Here is a 21,845-nt window from a genome sequence, read left to right on the forward strand (position 1 = left end):
TTAAGATATTGAAATGTTGAGTACATAAGTAAAACAAATATTAACAATCTTTAAAATATAAATTCTAATTGTAATTAATAAATTATTCACCTTAAAATATTGATGAAACATATTAATGTGGGACAGCTCGTTCCAAAATCTGTTGGTTTATATTTGGTTGCGATTAGGAGTACGTTGTGTCGTGGTGGCCATGATGTGAGCCAAACTTGTGGTTCCGCACGATTTCGAACGTGGAAAGGGGCCGCCAAATAATGCCCGTAGCCGACGAACGGGTGAGAGGTTCTTCTGTTAATATATCAAAAGTCCGAGGGCATATAACTGGAGTTCGTCAGCTTCGCGCTGACTGTGGGTCCCACAGAGCTAAAAAGGAAAAAAAAAATCGCAGTCCAGCGGGCCCACCACAACAACCACCTACGGGCAATCTCGCCTATTTCCTATTTCAGTAAAATTTTTTCGTTTCAAACTCATCATTTTAAAAATATTCGTATTTGCGTCAGTAGAAAATATTAAAATTATGAAGATAGTATTAGACGGATCACGTCCAGTGGATCAGTCCAATAGTGACGTGTCATTAGATCTGATCCATCTAATAGCGGGACCAGAGTTCAATCAATCATTTTCATATGAAAAATAATAAAATAAAAATTCTTTATTCCCTCCACCCACCAAGGCCAAATGACTGTAACACCCTTCCGGTCCACCTCGTTCTTCTTCGCGTCCGCTCCTCTTTCCATCCCCTCTCTCCTCCCGTTTTACTCAAAGTCCAAAGTCCAGCTCCCGTGACATTTGCCAATATATTCCATCATTTTACAATTATATTTCTTAATTCTCCCGCAGCTATTTCCAGTCCCGTCATGTCGGAATCCTAAGTCTCAAACCCAACACCAACCCCGACCCACCTCTCTCTCTTATTTTTTATTTTATTTTAGGTTGATAGTTATCTTTATTATGTTATTGTAATTCAATTCCAGTCTTCATTAAAAAAAAATAAATAAAAAAAAAAAAAAAAAAAACTTCTTCATCTGTTCCCCGTCTCCCTCGTTCATTTTTTTTATAATTTTCTGTTGATATTTTTTATTTTTATGTTTTTTCGTAGTCTCCATTTAAAAACTCCTCTTCGCATACTCTTCTTCCTCGTCTCCTCCACCCCCACCTCTCTCTCTATTAATGTTTATTTTTTTGGTCGCCATTAAAGAGCTCCTCTCCTCTAGCTTCCCTTCGTTTCTCTCTCTCTCTCTCTCTCTCTCTCTCTCTCTTCGTGTCTCTTATTCAGTCATTAAAGCATCTCTTTGACCTTATACCCATCTTCCTCTCTTCAGAAACTATTTATTCTCCGCCATGAGATCCTTTTAGCTATCTTTCTTCTTCTCCTTCTATCTCTGTATCAATGCTGAAAGGAAGAAGTGGTGATGTCTTTTTGTGAGATCTGTGTGCGAGTGGGCTAGGGAGAGGGAGAGGGATCGAAGCACTAACTTTGGTGGAACGAAGGAACAAGGGGAGCTTCTGGCGCGATGAAGCCGGAGGCTCGGCTAGACTCGGTGGTGTTCCATCTGACGCCTACTCGAACCAGGTCAGTTGCTCCAGACCAGATCCCCTCCGAGCTCACTGTTTCTGTTGAATCTTTAGATTTCTCTCAACGAGAGTTGCTGGATTGGAATGTTGGGACTGGACAAGAGAGATGATTCGCGTATTATTAATGAGCTATAGGGTTTTATTACAACAAAGCTTGGACTAAATAGGGTTTGAGAAACATGGATCCTTTCAGTCTAATTATGAAATCCTTGAAGTAGTGGATTTAGCTAAGTTTGATGCATATATGAAGAAATTAGCATTAGGATGATCATCATGATTTTTGATTTCTTGGATACATCTATGTGAAGGTTTCCGTTTGGATAAATTTCTTATGAAAGTGATAAAAATTGATCTGGGAATTTTGGTTTTACTGTTGTTAGAATTACCTCAAGTAATTGCCATTTTGGTGTTCTAGTTCTTGATATTTTAATTTTTCAGTCCTTAATTAATATTTAATTATTTTTTATCAAAGTGGAATGTAAGATCCGTTGCAATTGTTGCTGTTATGATCTCTGCTTTCGAAATGTAGAACATCAAAGCCTCATAATTATAATTGATATGAATAGTCTACTTCTCGTGCTTTTCTAAATTTGGGGAATATGGATGCCGATTGGCTAATATTAGGGATCATTAATCAGATTGATTGTGGATAACTGCAGACTAGAGACTCAGTCTCCTTTTTTTTTTTTCTCAGGTGTGATTTGGTTATTGTTGCAAATGGTAAGACGGAGAAGATTGCATCTGGGTTACTGAACCCTTTTCTTGCACATCTGAAGACTGCCCAGGATCAAATTGCCAAGGGTGGCTACTCTATTAAACTGGAACCAGACCCTAAAATTGATGCAGGATGGTTTACCAAGGGCACTGTGGAGAGGTCAGTAGATCCTTTTTCAGTGCTGCACTACACACAAATTGCATATTTACCCTTCATTGTTTTATAATTGCAACTGATTTTCCAAATGGGGAATATCCATGTTGTTTCATAGGCCTGAAGCATTTCCTCTTGTTGAGACTTTGACAAAGAGGTATCCTGTGACACTTCAGAATAAGTGTGTTATTTCTTGTAGGTTTGTTCGTTTTGTGAGCACACCCGAGGTTCTGGAGCGGGTGACGACCATAGAGTCTGAGATCTTGCAGATTGAGGAGGCAATCGCTATTCAAAGCAATGACAATCTTGGCTTGAGCACCGTTAGTTCTCGATCTATTTGTTCGTGCTTCTGTTTTATAAAATTCAAATGACATTTGACTTTTGCTATTTGGCAGGTGGAAGATCATCAAACAAAATCAGTAGAGTGCATGGAAGGTATGTCAGACTCGGTGTTTAGTTTTAATAGGAGTTTGTCCTTATGAACAATATTGGAGGGTTCCCTTAAAAAAAAAAAAAAAAAAGAACAATATTGGAGGGATTTCCAGCTGGTTTGTCTTTGTCTATTCCACATGCATTCACATTTATTTATTTTTTTTTGCTTATGACACATGATCATGTGGTGTTGTGATTGTGTATCCCAAAAGGTCATCTATAGAAAAGCTGTACTTTGTCTTAAATCTGCAATGGTATTACCATTGTATAATTGACAGGGGCTGATAGTCAAACCCACCATCCTATGGAGTGGGATGGCAGCTGATAATTAACCCTGACTAGAACAGATTAGCCCTTTGGATAAGGAAGTTTGTGGCCAAACATTTTTGAGTTAAATCTTTGGCAACCTTAAAACAAACCAATTAACCAAGCAGGAAGTTGTCTGATTAACACTGAAATTTTTTGAGAGATCTGCATTCATCTGACTTCAAGATGAAGGTTGATGAGTCTTTCACCAGTTGTTGTAATAAAATGTGTGTAAAAGTTTTGTATCATCTTTTGAACTGTATCAAAACAATCCTTTGTCAAAACTTCTAAAAGAGTTATCCAATGCATGTTTCTTATTACTGCATCACTTTATCAGAATTAAGAACTGCATCATTTGTGACTCCATTTGAGCTTCAGATTTGTTATTATTGTATTAAATTCTTGGCTTTTTATGGCACAATCTGACTTTGCATGATCATGGGTAGGTAGCAAGTCCACGTTTGATGCTGATGCAGAAAAGGCAATAGTTCTTTACAAGGTATTGATAACAAGATACATTTTCAAAATATGATTATTCTCTATCAGAGATTTTCTAAATGTTGTTTCTCTTGATTGCAGCCCGGGTCACAACCATATCCATCAGATTCAAATGGATCCGCAACACAGGAGGAGAATTCAAAGTACTGACAACTGAGATTTATGTTAGAAACCTTGTTGTAGTTCTTTAACTTACATTTGGGAGACTATATTAGTAATCTTCTTTGCTTCATTTAGCAGTTCATACTTCATAGCATAAATGTAGTACTGTGCTAATTAGGAGTCTAGAAAAGTAAAATGGACTTCACATTTTAGTTAGATGGTCATGAGTTTGATATGATTGGTTAATACAACAGCTGTCTAATACTCTTGCTTATGTGGATACAGCAATTTTTGCTTGCCCTGTACACCACATTTGCTAACTGAGGTGTGTGTAGAGGTTCCAATTTATGTGCACTGTATGCTACAATACATCCATGTATACTAGAGTGTCATCATTTTCAATGTTGCATGAAGTTACAATTGTTTGTCTTCATGTTCATATTTATAATGTTTCTTTGCAGAGTTCAACTCTTGAGGGTACTCGAGACCCGCAAAGTTGTATTGCAGAAAGAGCAGGGTATGGCCTTTGCACGTGCTGTAGCAGCTGGTTTTGACATGGATCACATGGCACAAGTGATATCATTTGCTGAATGCTTCGGAGCATCGCGTTTAATGTAAGCTGTTCCTTATAAGAAATTTGCTTGCATAGTGTTGCAGAGAGTTTGCTTCCTTCTCCCTTTTAATAGTTTCAAACTTTCGGTTGTCACTTAACTTTATTTCAGAAAGAACAAGCAGGGGGAGAAAGTTTGGATATATTCAATTGTAAACAAATGTACAGCAAGAATTAATGAGATTCATGAGAGAGAAGGAATTACCCAATAAATTCAGTATAATTTTAGACTTACTGCATGGTTTATTTGCAAAGCTTATCAAAACATTACAAAGTATTTGATTTTGATAATGTTGGAGCAACGCGCACCGGATTGGATCGATCTGGGCTTGTGATCTAATATCTAATTTCTTTGAGACAATTCACCAAACACATTGCAGGCATAAATAAATAAAGACAAAGAACCAAGATTTACGTGGTTCGGCACAAAAGGCCTACATCCACGGGGAGGAGGAGCAATTCCACTATAAATCCGTCCTGAAAAATAGGTACAATATGAGGTATAAAATACTTTTTTTTCGAATCCCACAAGAAGGCAACAATATATCGAATAGAAGGCAACCAAGATCCAATAGGATCAACCAATCTCAGCCTCGGCAATAGATCAAGATAAAAAACAATACCTCAGATGAAGATACCTTCCTCAACTCTCGGCAAAAAATCAAGATGATACCTCCTTACCAGCTGTAGCAGCACAAGGTGTCCGTGAAATCGAGAAAGAAGAAGACAGGTAGATCACCACCCGAAGGCCAACAGAAAGAAGCCAGAAAGCAACCTGCACACGAGGCACAGCCGAGAGATCGGCCAGAGAACAGGCCAGCACCGAAGAACAAGCAAGAGAGATCGGCCAGAGAACAGAACACGCGCACAAGAGATGACACAGGCCAGAGAACAGAACCCGCGCACAAGAGGCACAGGTGAGAGGTCGACTCACAGGTGAGAGGTCGACCCGAGAACAAAGCCTGCGCACACGAGAAAGCAAGGAAAAATCCCGCACAAGAAGCCCTAGAAATTTCTCCGCCCGCTCTTACCTCTGTTCACCAAGAAAGGGTGCCAGTGGCCTCTTTATAAAGGAAGAAAACCTTCTCAAAAATAGAGTTTGAGCCGATGTAGTATTCCCAACTATCACGGGAGAAGAATATGGAAATATGATTTGGAGCCAAATATAACAATCCTCCTCCTTGCGATAAATATTGTACCTTTTATATATCAGATGGAAAAATTTATAACCTCCTCCTCACCACAAGCCCCGCAGGGCATTACCAAATATTTATTCCAATCAAGTTCAGGAAATTCCTGAACTTAATTGCAGGGATTGGTTTAGTGAACATGTCAGCTGGACTATGGGCAGTGTATATTTTCTGAAGTCTGACATCACCTTTCTCTACTAGGTCTCTGATGAAGTGATATCTGACATCTACATATTTTGTTCGTTCATGATACATCTGGTCTCTGGCAAGGTGCAAAGCACTTTGACTGTCACAATGAATGTCTAAACAATCCTGTTTGAGACCCAAATCCTGTATTAACCCTTTTAACCAAATAGCTTCCTTTGCTGCCTCTGTCAATGCCATATATTCTGCTTCAGTGGTAGATAAAGCAACTGTAGACTGCAAAGTAGCCTTCCAACTGACTGCACATCCAGAAAGAGTAAACACATATCCTGTCAAAGATCTTCTCCTGTCCAAGTCACAAGCATAATCTGAATCACAAAATCCTGTAACTATGCAATTACTCTGTGTAGAAAATATCAATCCCAATTTAGAAGTGCCTTTCAGATATCTAAGTATCCATTTCACAGCTGACCAGTGAGCTTTTCCAGGTTTATCCATATATCTACTCACTACGCTTACTGTCTGTGAAATATCAGGTCGAGTGCAGACCATCGCGTACATGATGCTGCCAACTGCGCTCGCATATGGCACTCTAGACATATATCTCTCCTCATCCTCAGTTTGAGGAGAGTCTCTGGCAGAAAGTCTAAAATGACTGGCAAAGGGGGTAGTGACAGGCTTGACTGTAGACATACCAAATCTGTCCAAGACTTTTTCAATATAACTATGCTGAGTAAGGAAGAGTCTACCTGACTGTCTGTCACGAATAATCTCCATCCCAAGTATCTTCTTTGCCGGTCCAAGGTTCTTCATATTAAATGCAGTACTGAGCTCGGCTTTCAGTTTCTGGATGATTGTCATGTCTTTGACTGCAATTAGCATATCATCCACATATAATAACAAATAACAAAAGGACCCATCTGAAAGCTGCTGGTGATACACACAACTGTCATATGGAGATCTACTGTATCCATGGTCAACCATAAATCTGTCAAATTTGCGGTACCACTGTCTTGGAGACTGCTTGAGACCATATAATGATCTCTTGAGTAAGCATACATGATCTTCTTTATTTGGAACCTCAAAACCAGGTGGTTGTTGCATATAGATCTGTTCCTCTAAATCACCGTGAAGAAAGGCTGTCTTAACATCTAGTTGTTCCAGCTTCAGATTTTGAGAAACAACAAAAGCAAGTAACACACGAATAGATGAGTGTTTGACTACAGGAGAAAATATCTCCTTGTAATCAATACCCTCTCGTTGACTGTATCCCTTTGCTACCAACCTGGCCTTATATCTTAAGTCTTGGGGAGTGGCTCCTTCTTTCCTTTTGAAGATCCATTTGCAGTCAATTACCTTTTCACCTTTTGGTAATTTGATTAACTCCCAAGTCTGATTCTTTTCTAGAGACTGAAGTTCTTCAAGCATAGCCATGGTCCATTCATCAGCTCGTGAACTACTAATGGCCTCCTGAAATGTGGTCGGCTCATCACCAATGGTGTCTGCAACACTCAGAGCATAATAGACTAACTCAGCACAAGCAGAATTCTCAAAACCATACCTTTGAGGTGCTCTGATCTGACGCTTTGGTCTGCGAGTGGCAATACTCTCAATCTGATCCTGATCTTGTAGTGTCACCTCCTCCTGAGTCTGAATCTGTGCATCTGTCTGTTGTTGTTGTGATTTAACAGTCTGATTAATGTCTACAACCTTCCTATCTTGCTGACCCCGATCCTGATCACTTTGAGAAGAATTAGGCTGTAGCTGCCTTGAATTAATGGCTGTCTCATGGAATGTCACATCTCTGCTGACTAGAAATCCTTGAGATCCAGGTTCTGTGCACCATAATCTGTAGCCCTTTACCCCATATGCATATCCAATAAATATGCACTTTTTAGCCCGAGGGTTCAACTTCCCATCTTTTACATATGCATAAGCTAGGCACCCAAAGATTGTAAGTTTTGAATAGTCTGCAGGTCTTCCTGTCCACATCTCTTCGGGAGTCTTCATGCTTAATGCTGATGCTGGAGATCGGTTTATAATATAGCAGGCTGTGTGAGCGGCCTCTGCCCAAAAATCTTTACTTAATCCTGAACTAGATAGCATAGATCTGACTCTCTCTAATAGTGTCCGGTTCATGCGTTCTGCCACACCATTCTGCTGAGGTGTACTTACTGTTGTTCTATGTCTAATAATGCCTTCTGACTTGCAAAAGTCATCAAATTCTGTAGAACAAAATTCTAAACCATTATCAGTATGAAAAGTTTTCACCTTCCTTTCAGTTTGCCTCTCGACCATAGACTTCCACCATTTGAATGTTTCAAATACATCACTCTTATTTTTAATGGTGTATATCCAGACTTTTCGGGAGTAATCATCAATAAAAGTAAGTATATATCTTGATCCACCCTTGGATATAATTGGGGCAGGTCCTCATAGGTCAGAATGAATATAGTCTAATATACCAGTTGTCCTGTGCACGCCTGTAGTGAAGCTGACTCTGTGTTGTTTTCCAAATATGCAGTGCTCACAGAATCCAAGTGCACCAATTTTCTGACCTCTCAGCAGACCACGTCTGCTCAGCTCCTGTAGACCTCTGTCTGAAATGTGTCCTAGTCTCTGGTGCCATAAATGTGTCAATTGCTCAAGAGAAGATTGTACTGCTGATGCCTGACCAACAACTGTACTGCCATCCAGGTAATAAAGGGTTCCACTTAATTTATCTTTCAATAAAGTTAATATCCCTTTATTGATAGTAATAGATCCTCTACCCCATCTACCCTCATATCCTGCTCTGTCAAAGGCATGTATTGAGAGAAGGTTCTTTTTTAATTTAGGAACATATCTAACATCATCTAATATCACCATGGTATTTGAATTTGATTTAATTTGAATTGTTCCAATACCTTCTATATTACAGATACCATCATCTCCAAGAAGAACAGTACCACCTTCACAAGATCTAAAGGAAGAGAACCATTCCTTGTGAGGTGTCATGTGGAAAGATGCTCCAGAGTCCACCATCCAAGTGTCAGTATGACTAACACTGCAGGCAGCTGTAAATACTGCATCATCAGATATACTGCTATGACTTCCTGAAGAAACTGCAATTGATGCTGTATCAGAGATTGTTCCTTTATCCTTTTGTTCCTTTTCCCTTTTAGATTGTAGAAGTCTACACTCAGATTTCCAGTGACCTGGCTTTTTGCAGTAGTGACAAATACCTGGTCTTTTAGGCCTAGACTTTGATCTATTTTTGGACTTACTCCTACCTTGTCCACCCTTTTTCTGTTCATCTCTACCTCTAACAACAAGACCTTGAGCTGAAGTCTGAGCCTGATGCTGAAGCTGTACTTTTAATCTAAGTTCATTGGATAACAAAGTAGCTTCTACTTCTTCAAGACTTATTGTTTCTCTTCCATAAAGCATGGTAGTGGTAATATGCTCAAATGACTTAGGCAAAGAGTAAATTAGAATCAAAGCCTTATCTTCTTCATCTACATCGACACCAACATTTACTAGATCAAGCAGGAGCTTATTATACTCATCCAAGTGATCTTTAAGTGAAGTTCCTTCTGTCATACGAAATGTGTGTAATTTTCCCCTCAAATATAATCTATTGGTCAGGGATTTTACCATGTATAAACTGTCTAGTTTTTCCCATACATTTTGGGCTGTGTCTAGTTCCACAACATTACGAAGGACTTTATCACTTAAACCTGAAAACAAGGTTCCTAGAGCTCTCTCGTTAATCTCTTCTTTAACAGCTTCATTATCTCCCGGAATTGAATCTATGCCCTTAAGGGCTTTTGCAACACCTTCTTTAACTAACAGATATTTCATCCTTACCTTCCATAGTGAAAAATCTCCCGTGCCATCAAAGACGGCCACTTCATGCCTGACGGTGGTGGAGTGAGAGACAGATACCGGATCATTAGCCATTGAGAAACTTGGTTTCTTGTCACCAGCCATCCAAGAGCTCTGATACCAATTGTTGGAGCAACGCGCACCGGATTGGATCGATCTGGACTTGTGATCTAATATTTAATTTCTTTGAGACAATTCACCAAACACATTGCAGGCATAAATAAATAAAGACAAAGAACCAAGATTTACGTGGTTCGGCACAAAAGGCCTACATCCACGGGGAGGAGGAGCAATTCCACTATAAATCCGTCCCGAAAAATAGGTACAATATGAGGTATAAAATACCTTTTTTTCGAATCCCACAAGAAGGCAACAATATATCGAATAGAAGGCAACCAAGATCCAATAGGATCAACCTATCTCAGCCTCGGCAATAGATCAAGATAAAAAACAATACCTCAGATGAAGATACCTTCCTCAACTCTCGGCAAAAAATCAAGATGATACTTCCTTACCAGCTGTAGCAGCACAAGGTGTCCGTGAAACCGAGAAAGAAGAAGACAGGTAGATCACCACCCGAAGGCCAACAGAAAGAAGCCAGAAAGCAACCTGCACACGAGGCACAGCCGAGAGATCGGCCAGAGAACAGGCCAGCACCGAAGAACAAGCAAGAGAGATCGGCCAGAGAACAAAACACGCGCACAAGAGATGACACAGGCTAGAGAACAGAACCCGCGCACAAGAGGCACAGGTGAGAGGTCGACCCGAGAACAAAGCCTGCGCACACGAGAAAGCAAGGAAAAATCCCGCACAAGAAGCCCTAGAAATTTCTCCGCCCGCTCTTACCTCTGTTCACCAAGAAAGGGTGCCAGTGGCCTCTTTATAAAGGAAGAAAACCTTCTCAAAAATAGAGTTTGAGCCGATGTAGTATTCCCAACTGTCACGGGAGAAGAATATGGAAATATGATTTGGAGCCAAATATAACAGATAAAATAGTGACAAAATTAGAATATGTTTTATATGTACAAATCAAGAAAAATTTTAGAGTTTTTCTGGCCTTTGCACATGCTGTAGCAGCTGGTTTTGACATGGATCACATGGCACAAGTGATATCATTTGCTGAATGCTTCGGAGCATCGCGTTTAATGTAAGCTGTTCCTTATAAGAAATTTGCTTGCATAGTGTTGCAGAGAGTTTGCTTCCTTCTCCCTTTTAGTAGTTTCAAACTTTTGGTTGTCACCTAACTTTATTTCAGAAAGAACAAGCAGGGGGAGAAAGTTTGGATATATTCAATTGTAAACAAATGTACAGCGAGAATTAATGAGATTCATGAGAGAGAAGGAATTACTCAATAAATTCAGTATAATTTTAGACTTACTGCATGGTTTATTTGCAAAGCTTATCAAAACATTACAAAGTATTTGATTTTGATAAAATAGTGACAAAATTAGAATATGCTTTATATGTACAAATCAAGAAAAATTTTAGAGTTTTTCTGGCCTTTGCACGTGCTGTAGCAGCTGGTTTTGACATGGATCACATGGCACAAGTGATATCATTTGCTGAATGCTTCGGAGCATCATGTTTAATGTAAGCTGTTCCTTATAAGAAATTTGCTTGCATAGTGTTGCAGAGAGTTTGCTTCCTTCTCCCTTTTAATAGTTTCAAACTTTCGGTTGTCACCTAACTTTATTTCAGAAAGAACAAGCATGGGGAGAAAGTTTGGATATATTCAATTGTAAACAAATGTACAGCGAGAATTAATGAGATTCATGAGAGAGAAGGAATTACTTGATAAATTCAGTATAATTTTAGACTTACTGCATGGTTTATTTGCAAAGCTTATCAAAACATTACAAAGTATTTGATTTTGATAAAATAGTGACAAAATTAGAATATGTTTTATATGTACAAATCAAGAAAAATTTTAGAGTTTTCTGTATCCAGAGAAGAATCATCAATTTGCTTTTTCCTTCCATTGAACAGGGAGGCATGCTTAAGATTTATGGAGTTATGGAAGAGAAAGCATGAAACTGGACAATGGGTTGAAGTTGAGGCTGCAGAACTAATGTCTGCCCGATCTGAATTTTCTTCTTGGAATGCCTCAGGGATTATACTTTCTGGAGATTCTAGGAAACAGAAAGAATTTGGGGAAGCATGGCCTGTCTCCTGTGGGGATATGGGCAAAGAGAGCAATGGGACAACCGGTATGGATTATTGTGAGCTCAGATCAAACACATGTACCTTAGAGTTAATGCAATAACACCCACAAAGTTGGCATTTTAATGTAACACCCCCTCTATTGCATGTCCGATATTTCCGTATGGAACTAAAGAAAAAGTGAAGGACCTGTTTGGCATTGTTATTGTTTTGTGTTTTTGTTTCTCTATAAATTAGTCAAATACCATGTGAAGACTGATGTTGAAGATAGCATTTACCCAAAACTTCTGTTATTCCTTTTGTATACTTCACTCTTTGAAAGTGACAAATCGTTGCTTCAAAAGCTCTAAGTGTTTTACGAGCAACTGCAGAAAACAAAAGGGTTTCTATCAAATATTGTTCATTCTAGTTCATTTTTTCTCATTTGTTTATTAAAAAAAAAACATAAACAATACCAAATGGGCCCTGAGCTTCTCTGTCTTCCTCCTTTTTTTGGCTTCACAAAATCTTCATTCTTTTGCATTAAAGGCATTTTTAATATTGTTAAAAGATGTTTTTTAAAATATATATATATATATATATCATAACAGGCACCTCCTTCTGTTAATAAAAATGATATAAACCTTTTAATTGGATTCTTTTTAAATTTTAAATTTTCAACCAATCATTGTTCGTGAATTTGCCATTTGAAAATTGTTTTTCTGTCTTGTTATATCCCCCTTATTCTTAATTTGAATATCTGTTTTCTCCATTTGAATGACAGTACAGATGAGTGTTCTTCATCAATAATAAACAGATAGATGCATACAAACAAAACATCACATATTTAAGTGTGTATTCTTGCAGACTATGCTCCAGCACTCCTCTTTATTTTACAATACTCCATAAGCAATACATTCCTAAATATGATGAAATCTGTGTAACTTGAATTTATTTGTTTCTTGTGGCCAGATAGAAAAGTCCATTCAGATCCGCAGGTTCCATTGGGACCCCATGAGTATTATCCAGGCCATTTTCAGCATCCTACACATCCCCAGTGGCCGATGCATTCTCTGGCAGGTCCACCCCTCTTTCAACTTTATCCTATGCAAGGCATGCCATATTATCAGAATTATCCAGGTGGTGGTCCATCTTTCCATTCCCCATATGCCCCAGTTGAGGATCCAAGATTCAACATGTCTCAAAAAACATGGCAGAAGAGGCATTCCATGGGTAGTAAAGATAGCAATGCGGAGTCTGAGGCATCAGAGATGGGTGGTTCTGGGACAAGATCACAGGATGGTACAGATCAAAATATATCTGAGTTTAATGAAGAAGGTTCTCATGGTCATGAATCACATAAGAGGATTGACCGGTCAGGAAGGAAAAAGTCTGGTGTGGTTGTCATTCGGAACATAAATTACATTGCATCAAAGAGGCATGAAACATCAGGAAGTGAATCAGACTCAGCTTCCGATACTGAAACTGAAGAGGAAAGCCAAGATAGGTCTGATGCCCATGACAGGAAGCATAAGGACTCTTCAAGAACTTCAAAGAGAAACGAAGTTCATGTAAAATCTATGGAATCTTCAGATGCATATGCCAAGGATGAAATCGCTTATGGACAGGAGGCAGATTCTGGAAACTGGCAGGCATTTCAGAGTTTCTTGTTGAGAGCTGAAGAGAAGGCAAGAACTGTCAATGGGGACATCTTGCCTAGTGAAAAAGAGCCTCCAATGAAGAGAAAACAGAATAACGGTGAAGGCGATCCCATCCTTCATCCTGAAAGAGATTCTGGTAATGTTCGGGACCAGAGGATGGTAGGATTAGATTCACTTAATGGCACAACAAGCCGGATGAAGCAGATGGCTTCAAATGATGAATTATTAATTTCAAGTGAAGGAAGAGGCTTAACAGATACCCAGCTTAAAGAAATAGAAGGCGGAAGGGGAGGATATAGAAGTGTGACCAGTGATGATTTCATGATTTGTGGACGAGAAAAGCAAATGGGCAGCAAGAATTCTTCAGACCCACTTGTTGATCCGCAATATGAACTCGATAAAAAATTGGATAAGAAATCCTCATATAATGGTATGGACGAGTCCTTCATGGTTCCATTTAGGTCAGGTTCACAAGATCAACTTAAATCAGATGGCAGAACTGCTATTGACATAGATTCTGAATTCCCTCCATCTCTGCATAGGACTCAAGATTTTTCTAGTCAGGCTAAAAATCAACTCACTTATGAACCGGATGATTTGACCTTACTACCTGAGCGTGGGATTGAGAGTGTATCCATTGGTTACGATCCTGCTAGAGACTATGACGTCCAGATTCCTGTTGAAAATGCTGTCAAAATTGAAACCAGAAACCATGAGGATGTCTCAACAAGCACCAAAGAAGAGTCAAAAAATTCAGACAAGGACAAAAAGTTAATAGCTTCACAGAGTGGATTGGAGAAAAAGAAAAAGGATGTGCTTATGAGGAAAGGGATATCCTCAAAGATGAACCCATCGGCTGAAGCACAAAAACGTGCAGAGAAACTGCGGGCCTTCAAAGCTGATCTTCAGAAAGCAAAGAAAGAGAGGGTATTTTCATAATTCACTAAGAGTTTGGTGCTTCCTTTTTCCTTGTTTTAAGATTTTATTTGGGAACTTTTAATCTTTTGATAAATGGTACATGCCACTACTAGAATAAGGCGACCTGAAGGATTATAATTCAATGGATACCTGATACAAATCTTTCTTTCTTTTCTTATATTGTCTTATGCTGATAAGCTTATAAAAGAAAATCTAAGAATAACTATATGAAATTTCTGCAAAGCAATTCTGTTTTCTTTTTCTTTGTTAAAGCCTTGCCAGTCATCTTTACTAGGTCTTATCTCTCTTAGTTCCTTGTTGTTTGGCTAGATTGCTTTGGTCACATCCTGGATTGTTATATCTTGTTTTTGTCTACTTTCAGGAAGAGGAAGAGGTAAAGCGATTGGAAGCTTTGAAAAGAGAAAGACAGAAGAGAATTGCTGCTAGGAATGGTTCAAATGCCAGTCAATCGCCATTGACGCCCCAACAGAGCAAAGCTCGATTACCAACAAAGCTTTCTCCAAGTTCTTATAGAGGATCAAAGTTCAGTGACTCAGAGCCTGGATCTTCACCTTCACAAAAGCTGCTTACCAGAACTGGGTCCAACGATTCTCAGAAAATCACAAGAACTAGCAAATTAAATGGCAGTAGCCATGCATTAAGTCGATCAGTGTCATCATTGTCTGAGATGAAGAAAGAGAATGATAATTCCACACCAGAAGCAAAGACAGCTTCTGTTCAAACTAGAAGACTTTCTGATCCCAAAGGTACCAATATTCGGCGTACTTCTTCACTAAAATCAGTTACCAATGCTGAAGTACCAAAGAGAGGCATACCTGATGAGCCACAAAAAAAGATCTCTGCACTAATGCAACTGGACAAAAGCAAGTTAGCAACTCTGCCAGGGCTGAAGGTCAGAACATCAAAAGGCCCTTCCAATATGGTCCAAAACAAGTCAGCTGGTAAAGAGACATCACAAAAAGGAGCTGGAAGTCAAACTTCTCAATTTTCTGACACCATCCATGCAAAGAGAACTAATGACAAGGCATCAAGACTCAGCAAAAGTGATGAAAACTTAGAAATTGAGAAGACTGTTGTGATGCTTGAAAATGAGGTTCTTCCAGCTCCTGCTGTTCAAGCATCTGAAGCAATGATAGGCATAAAAGATAGAATGCACGGAGATGATAAAATCAAGACGGCTGGGCTCGATTCAGAATATGAAGCTATCCATGCTCCACCTTCACCCATAATGGTAGGCGAAGTTGAGAATTCCAGTGCACATAAGCTGGATGAGCAGCTGAACTCTAATGAGGTATGATTTAACAAAGCAAGTGGCATGGTGCTTTAAATTTAAGATTCACACTTTTGTCGGAGAACCATTTTTTAGCAAACCACAGCCACCATTTTTTTGAAAATACATACAAAAGCATATCTCATCCATATTTACAAATTAATCCAATAACAATGTTTTAGATTGCAAAAAAACACCTACATTAGCATCTCATCACCCCACTTTGCCAAGACCCCTGGTTAAGCTAACTAGAGATGGAAGATTACCAAGTTACTTCTGCTTGGTGTCAACTCGGGATCCTCGATGACTCCAATGATTCCCCCTCTCACACGAGCAAAGCCCTTTCCCTATCTAGGATTTTGCAGTCTCATTTCATTCCCCATGCTCACAGCATCGTTGCCAATGCTTTCTTCAATTGGCATTCTTCAAACATGTTCTTGTTTGTTAAGCAGATTGGAAATAGGACTGACAGATGGGTAGTTTTAAATGCAATTGGTGAATCAAGTGTGGCTGTGGGCTGGAATAGTTGCTGTTTGGTTTTGATCATGAGCAGGGTCAGGGTTTTTTTGGTGACTACAGACTTCAAGAATGTTAGGATGTTTGTCTAGTTGCTGTCCTCTGTGTATGATCCCAACATTAGCTTGCTGGGCAATGGAGGTGCTATGCAAGTCTTGTTCCTTTACTTGCAATATTTTGACACAGCACCAGGGAGACCAAAAAGAAACGAGCTGATGTTGTCCTTTCATGGATCAGCTATGGACTCTCACCCTTACTAGATGGTAGCAGCGGTCCATCTATCCAATGCTGGAAGGGGGATAACTGTGTGAGTCCTATCAGACTTCTTCTATTTCGCTAGCTTGTGCTTTGTTGTGGGTCTGATGTGGTGCTTGATTCTCTTCTGAGTATGGGGCTTCCTACTCCCCTGTTCTATGCTCAATGCCGAGTGGGGATTTCTAACAGGTTTCAAAACCAAAAAAAAAGCGTGGGGGATAGTTTTCGGAAAAGATTTTTTTTTTTTTTTCCAACCAAAGCATGTGATTTTGTAAGCTTGGTTGATTGGTTCATTGATTTGCTTGTGGCATTCTTCACCTTTTCCAAGCCTAAATTATGCATTATGTGCCTGGGGTTATGCCTGCACTTGTTGTCATGGCTGGTTTGGCAACAGCTTAAAGGATGATCCCAACCGAGGGAGTGTGATCCAAACCAAGGGTGATTCGAGCTGTACAACGGTTGGGAGGGTGAGATGGGGAAGAGCTATGGCATTGGAACCAAGGTTTTAAATCCAAGGAGATGGAGATGTCCCATTTTTTCCATTGAACTAGATGCCTGCTATCCCATCTCGCCTCGATGGCGGTTCAAGTCATGCATCCTAGTAGATATCCATCGTCTCTTTCTCCTTCTTTCCTTTCCCTTCTTTCTTTCTTTCCATTTCTTCTTTCTTTCCTTCTTTTCCCTCTTTTTTTCTACTATTCTTTCCTTTCCTTTCCTTTTTTATTTCTTTTTCTTATCCTTTCGTTTATTTCTTTTTTCCTTTTTTGTTCTTCATTCTATTTCCTTTCTTCCTTCTTTCCTTCCTTTCATTCTTTTTTCTTCCTTCCTTTCTTTCCTTCCTTTCACTTTTTCTTTTTCTTCATCTTTCCTTCCTTTCATCATTTTCTCTTTCAACTTCATCTCGGACCCATTCTCTTATAGGAACGAGACAAGATGATTGAGATGCCTCCCATCCCGTCAGAGCTTAAAATCTTGATCAGAACAAGATTAAGGGAAGAAAAGGGTGAAATTGATTATCTAGAATGGGGACAACGGTACTTTCATCCCCTAAATTGCAAGGGTCCCACCAACTGATTTGGAAAATGGGCGTGCAGTATTCTCTTAGAGGAAACCTGACTGCAAGTGCTTTTTGCAAACTGAAATGACATGTAAATAGGGATGAGGCAACTTATAAATATTGTATAATTTTGAAAAAAATGATGTGTGTGATTTGAAAAAAAAAAAACTCTCCTTTTTTCGTCTTTAGTTGAATATTTGATCTCAGTTATTCAATATGTGGATCCAAGAAATTCCAATGTTCTCGTTCTTTAATAAGTCAATGAGTACTTATTTGCTCTAGGAAGCATGATTTTTGCTTTCATCTGAAGTTTGACAGTCATTCTCAATTTTATAATACAATCAGGAATAGGAAGTAACAAAATGCTACTTATGAGTGATTTTGCTTTTTTAACAGTCTTATTTTCTATTATCTTCTATAGTGTCCTACTTAAAAGTTTTCTTTAGCATCGCAGTTGAAATTTCTTGGTATCAAGAACAAAGAATTATTTTGAAATTTAGAGAAGATCTTCATTTTCCTGTCAGTTATATTTGGACTCCAGATATTGAGAATAATGCTATGTAGTTTTCCTTTTCCCTTCATAAGGAAGCTGGTGTTGGAATGACTAGTGATTTCTTGAGTTTTGAACATCCTAATGAAGGTTTCTTAAAGGATTCGAGCATATCTTGCTGTATTTTCAATTCTTTTGTAAGAGAAAAGTGGCTTGATGATCTTCATTTCTTGAATCTCCTTAAAGGCAACTTAGCATTCTTATAGATAAAGCTGCCTTGTCAGTGGTGACAATAAAAGTATATGCTGCTTTCTCTCAATGTCATGTTATTTTCAGAAATTTATTCATGGGCTGAATCTAGATAAACAATGCTTGCTATGATCAGCCGGTTATTGATTACTCAAACGAGGAGCCTCAGAAGTTCTCAAACTCTACAGCCATGGATAAGTCTTATCAAGCTCCCTATGCCAGAACAACATCCTTAGAGGATTCCACTGCCGGTAATGTAGAATATGCTCAGGTACCACCTGTTCTAAACTCTGAAATGGATAAAATGCCCAATGAGAGCATTAAGGCATGTGTGTCCAGTTTTGCCATGGACTCGAATTCAGTAGATCATACTCAGGAGTCACACAAGGAGCCTCGGAGCAAAGAAACAAAAGGTTTTAGAAAGTTATTAAAATTTGGAAGAAAGAGCCACATCTCAGCAACATGTGAGGGTAACCAAGATTCAGATGCATCGTCTATTGATGAGCACACTATAGCTGCTGCTTTGTCAAATGATGGTAAGACCTAATCTCTTGTACAAATCCAAATAATGCTTCTCACACCCATCATCTTGCGATTAAAGTTAAAGTTCTTTTTGTTCGTACAGCCAATTTCCTCGAAATAAGTATAAAGTTTATTTCGGATACAGTGACACAGGATTAGACATCTCTATTCTGCACTAGTTTATTTTTGCATATACCAGATACAAGACAAATTCTGTTATTTTATTGTTAGAATCTGTAATTCCAGGCATTTTATTAAAAGCTATCATTCGACTTGTTATTAAAATTTCTTATTTTAAAGAAAGTCCACCCCCCCCCTCCTGCCCATTTTCCTTTTGATTAAACAGATGAATCAAATCCATCTAGTAGGGGTACATCCAATCAGATCTGAACAAAGAAAGATGCCTGAACTGAGAAGGTGTAGCAGCAACATCTGTCTGTAGATTGCTTTCTTCATGTGAGATTCATGTGCTACCTTGGAAGCTTGCAGCTTGCTTGGAAATTGCAGCACTGCAGACCTGAAGTCATGAGAACCAATGCAGCATATATGTAAATGAAATTCATAAGATACACAAATTCACCACTTTCTTAATAAATATTTACCTCTTGCTCTGCTACAGACAAATGTTCAAGAGAAAAGCAACAAAGATGACTTTGTCAAAGAAAGAAAATATGGACAATTTCCAATTTACTCTGAAGGGAAATGAAAAAGCATTTTTACTTCATAAGAACCTTAGGCCTCGAGCACTAACATGTCCCTAATTTACTGTTTTTAGTGTTTATATCTGATAGCTCTTTCTTTTATATTTCAGTTCATATGCTGAAGAATCTCATTTCCCAAAATGATAGCCATGCTGGAGGCACTCAAACTAAAGGTAGGTTATATCTTACTTTACGAGATCATGTGCATGAGAAGCAACAATTATCGAAGTATTTTAAAAAGCTTTCAGCAATTCTCAAAGTTGTTATCAGAAACAAGGTAGTAATGGAGGTTGACCATAAAATTGGATTTGCAACCTAAAAATAGGACCTGATGGTTCTTAGGTCTGACATGGATCACAGGTTTTGAATTGAATGTGGTTTCGAACATAGGTAATAGGTATCTTCAAATGCAAAAAACCAAGAACTTAGCCTCTTGGCGTTAATAAAAGTAACGTTATTATAAAAATATAGATAAATGCTTCATCTCTCCCATTAGATCTGGATGTACATATATTCAAACCTGAAAACCTAATAGCTCTATCCCATAATATTAATATACATGAACTTCTATTATATAAAATTAGTCGAGGACTTTATCTTCTCGATTAGACGTCTCTGTAAGGGCAGTGAAGGTGGCAATGGTCCATGAGCTGATACTAAAAACTTCGACTCACATATTAAAAATAGGGTCAAATTAGCTATGAGGTTGGGTTAGGATCCCAGATGGGATTGAAAAACTAATCTGATCTTGTCGAGGGTATGGGCAGATTAAATCCAATCCAGAAACTTGACATCCAAATCTTTTGTAAGTTAACATCACTTGTATATATGTAAGAGCTTCGAGAGCCTTAATCCTTAAAAGAAGTCCAATCACATCTTGTTGACTATAGAACCAGTGGGAGTTAAAATATTCTGATTATTTTGAAAAGAATAGCTCTATTGGGCTAAGAAAGTGGGGGTATAAACTCTTGGGAGGGACACCGATGCCATGCAATGAGAAATTCAACTACCACTTGATATCTGATCCTTAATCCAGTGTTTATTGGATCAAATATCGATGATGGATCGAACCTTGCAAATAACTTGGAAAATAAGATTCCAGAATAAACTTAAAATAATATAGCTGATGAACACTTAATATTGGATCCAGAATCTGTTTTGTTGTCAGATCCACTAGAATTGGAACCCAATTTATTTTTTATGGAAAAAGGATCTGGACCCAATTCAAGACAGCTTTTCTTGGAGTGAATTTTGGGTATGAGTCCCATGCTCCGACATGGAGTTGGATCTTTAGTTTAGATCCCTATTATGATAATTAAGATCTAGATCTAGATCAATGTGGTCTGTAAGTTGAGGCTGCCATTGCCACCAAGCCTGAAACTTTTTTCCTTATTTTACCCTGACTCAAGAAAATATCTGTTTTTGGTGGTTCTGTTTTTTAACAATTTCCTGGTTTTTGGAATACTTTAGGCAGCATGTGGTATTTTGTGTTACAATCATCTTTTGTAAATTGAATTATGACTACTGCCCTTAATGAATTCTCCCTGAATCTCACTTAAAATACTATTGCTTGTGTTTTTGATGGGGTTGATCTTGCTCATTGACTTTATGCTTATTACAGGTTCTCGCCCCTTCTCCATTCTTTCACCCTTCCGCAGCAAGAGTAGCGACAAGAAGGTGTCTGCATGATAAGCCAATTCCTACAGTTCATGCAAGGTATGCTGTGTTTTCTATGGAAATATGGCTGAGAGGCTTTGGTTTTTGATTTGTTATTTGCCGTTGTCTTATAAACAATAATGTGAAATTTGTATTTGTGAAAATTCATTTCTTTTTGTTGATGTCGGTTGTTGTAATGATCGACAACTATACCATTGGATGGGTAAAACAATAGCCTCTTGTCTGATAGCACTTTAATTGTACTCTGCTGTTTCTTTTTAAACGTTTCGACCTATATATATATACTTGTGAGAGAGAATGGGAAGCACTCGGCTGGGTTCTCAATAAGGTGGTGAAAGAAGGGAATACTGAAGTGACAAGCAGCTGAAATGGGCAACCTGTAAGAAAAGCAGCCAAGCAAATATGAGGCAGCCCCAGGAAAGCGAACGTAAAGATGCGCCGAGCAGCGCAGGAGATTATCACAAGTCTGCACAAACTTTCTCATTGGTGGAGGACCTTCCCCAGGACACAACGGTTCCAAACCCAATGATTTCAGTTGGTCCACACTAGTTTCCTTCGCAGGTACATTACTCACATGGAAAAGCCCGTGGGCGACGATGAACTGAAGGTCTGTACATGTCCTTCCTGCCAAGCATCCACCTAGCCAGATCTGGCCATTCGAGGTTGTTGGACCTGATCCTGTTACCGGCTTGTCAACTTCCCCATTTCACTACCAAAGTGGTGGTACCTTGATGCCTCTGCGGTCAAGTCAGCAATCATGACTCATTGTCCTAAAAATGG

General features: G+C 38.8%; 1 protein-coding gene across 2 annotated transcripts; it reads left to right on the plus strand.

Annotated features, from left to right (window-relative positions):
• Positions 1–826: 826 nt before the first annotated feature.
• On the plus strand, positions 827–21,341 carry LOC105054479 (COP1-interacting protein 7). Of its 2 annotated transcripts, XM_010935999.4 has the most exons (13): positions 839–1,570; positions 2,267–2,446; positions 2,640–2,760; positions 2,836–2,875; positions 3,625–3,677; positions 3,758–3,819; positions 4,240–4,392; positions 11,576–11,796; positions 12,701–14,316; positions 14,690–15,619; positions 18,302–18,701; positions 19,499–19,561; positions 21,010–21,341. In XM_010935999.4, exons 1-13 carry the CDS (start codon positions 1,512–1,514, stop codon positions 21,075–21,077), a joined length of 3,966 nt encoding a protein of 1,321 aa, XP_010934301.1. In that variant the 5' UTR covers positions 839–1,511; the 3' UTR covers positions 21,078–21,341. The 2 variants fall into 2 exon arrangements, with proteins under 2 accessions (XP_010934302.1, XP_010934301.1); XM_010936000.4 differs by lacking the exons at positions 19,499–19,561; positions 21,010–21,341 and having other exon boundaries at positions 827–1,570; positions 18,253–18,376.
• Positions 21,342–21,845: the final 504 nt, after the last annotated feature.

This window comes from Elaeis guineensis, chromosome 11 (genome assembly GCF_000442705.2).
Source record: "Elaeis guineensis isolate ETL-2024a chromosome 11, EG11, whole genome shotgun sequence".
NCBI lineage: Eukaryota > Viridiplantae > Streptophyta > Magnoliopsida > Arecales > Arecaceae > Elaeis > Elaeis guineensis.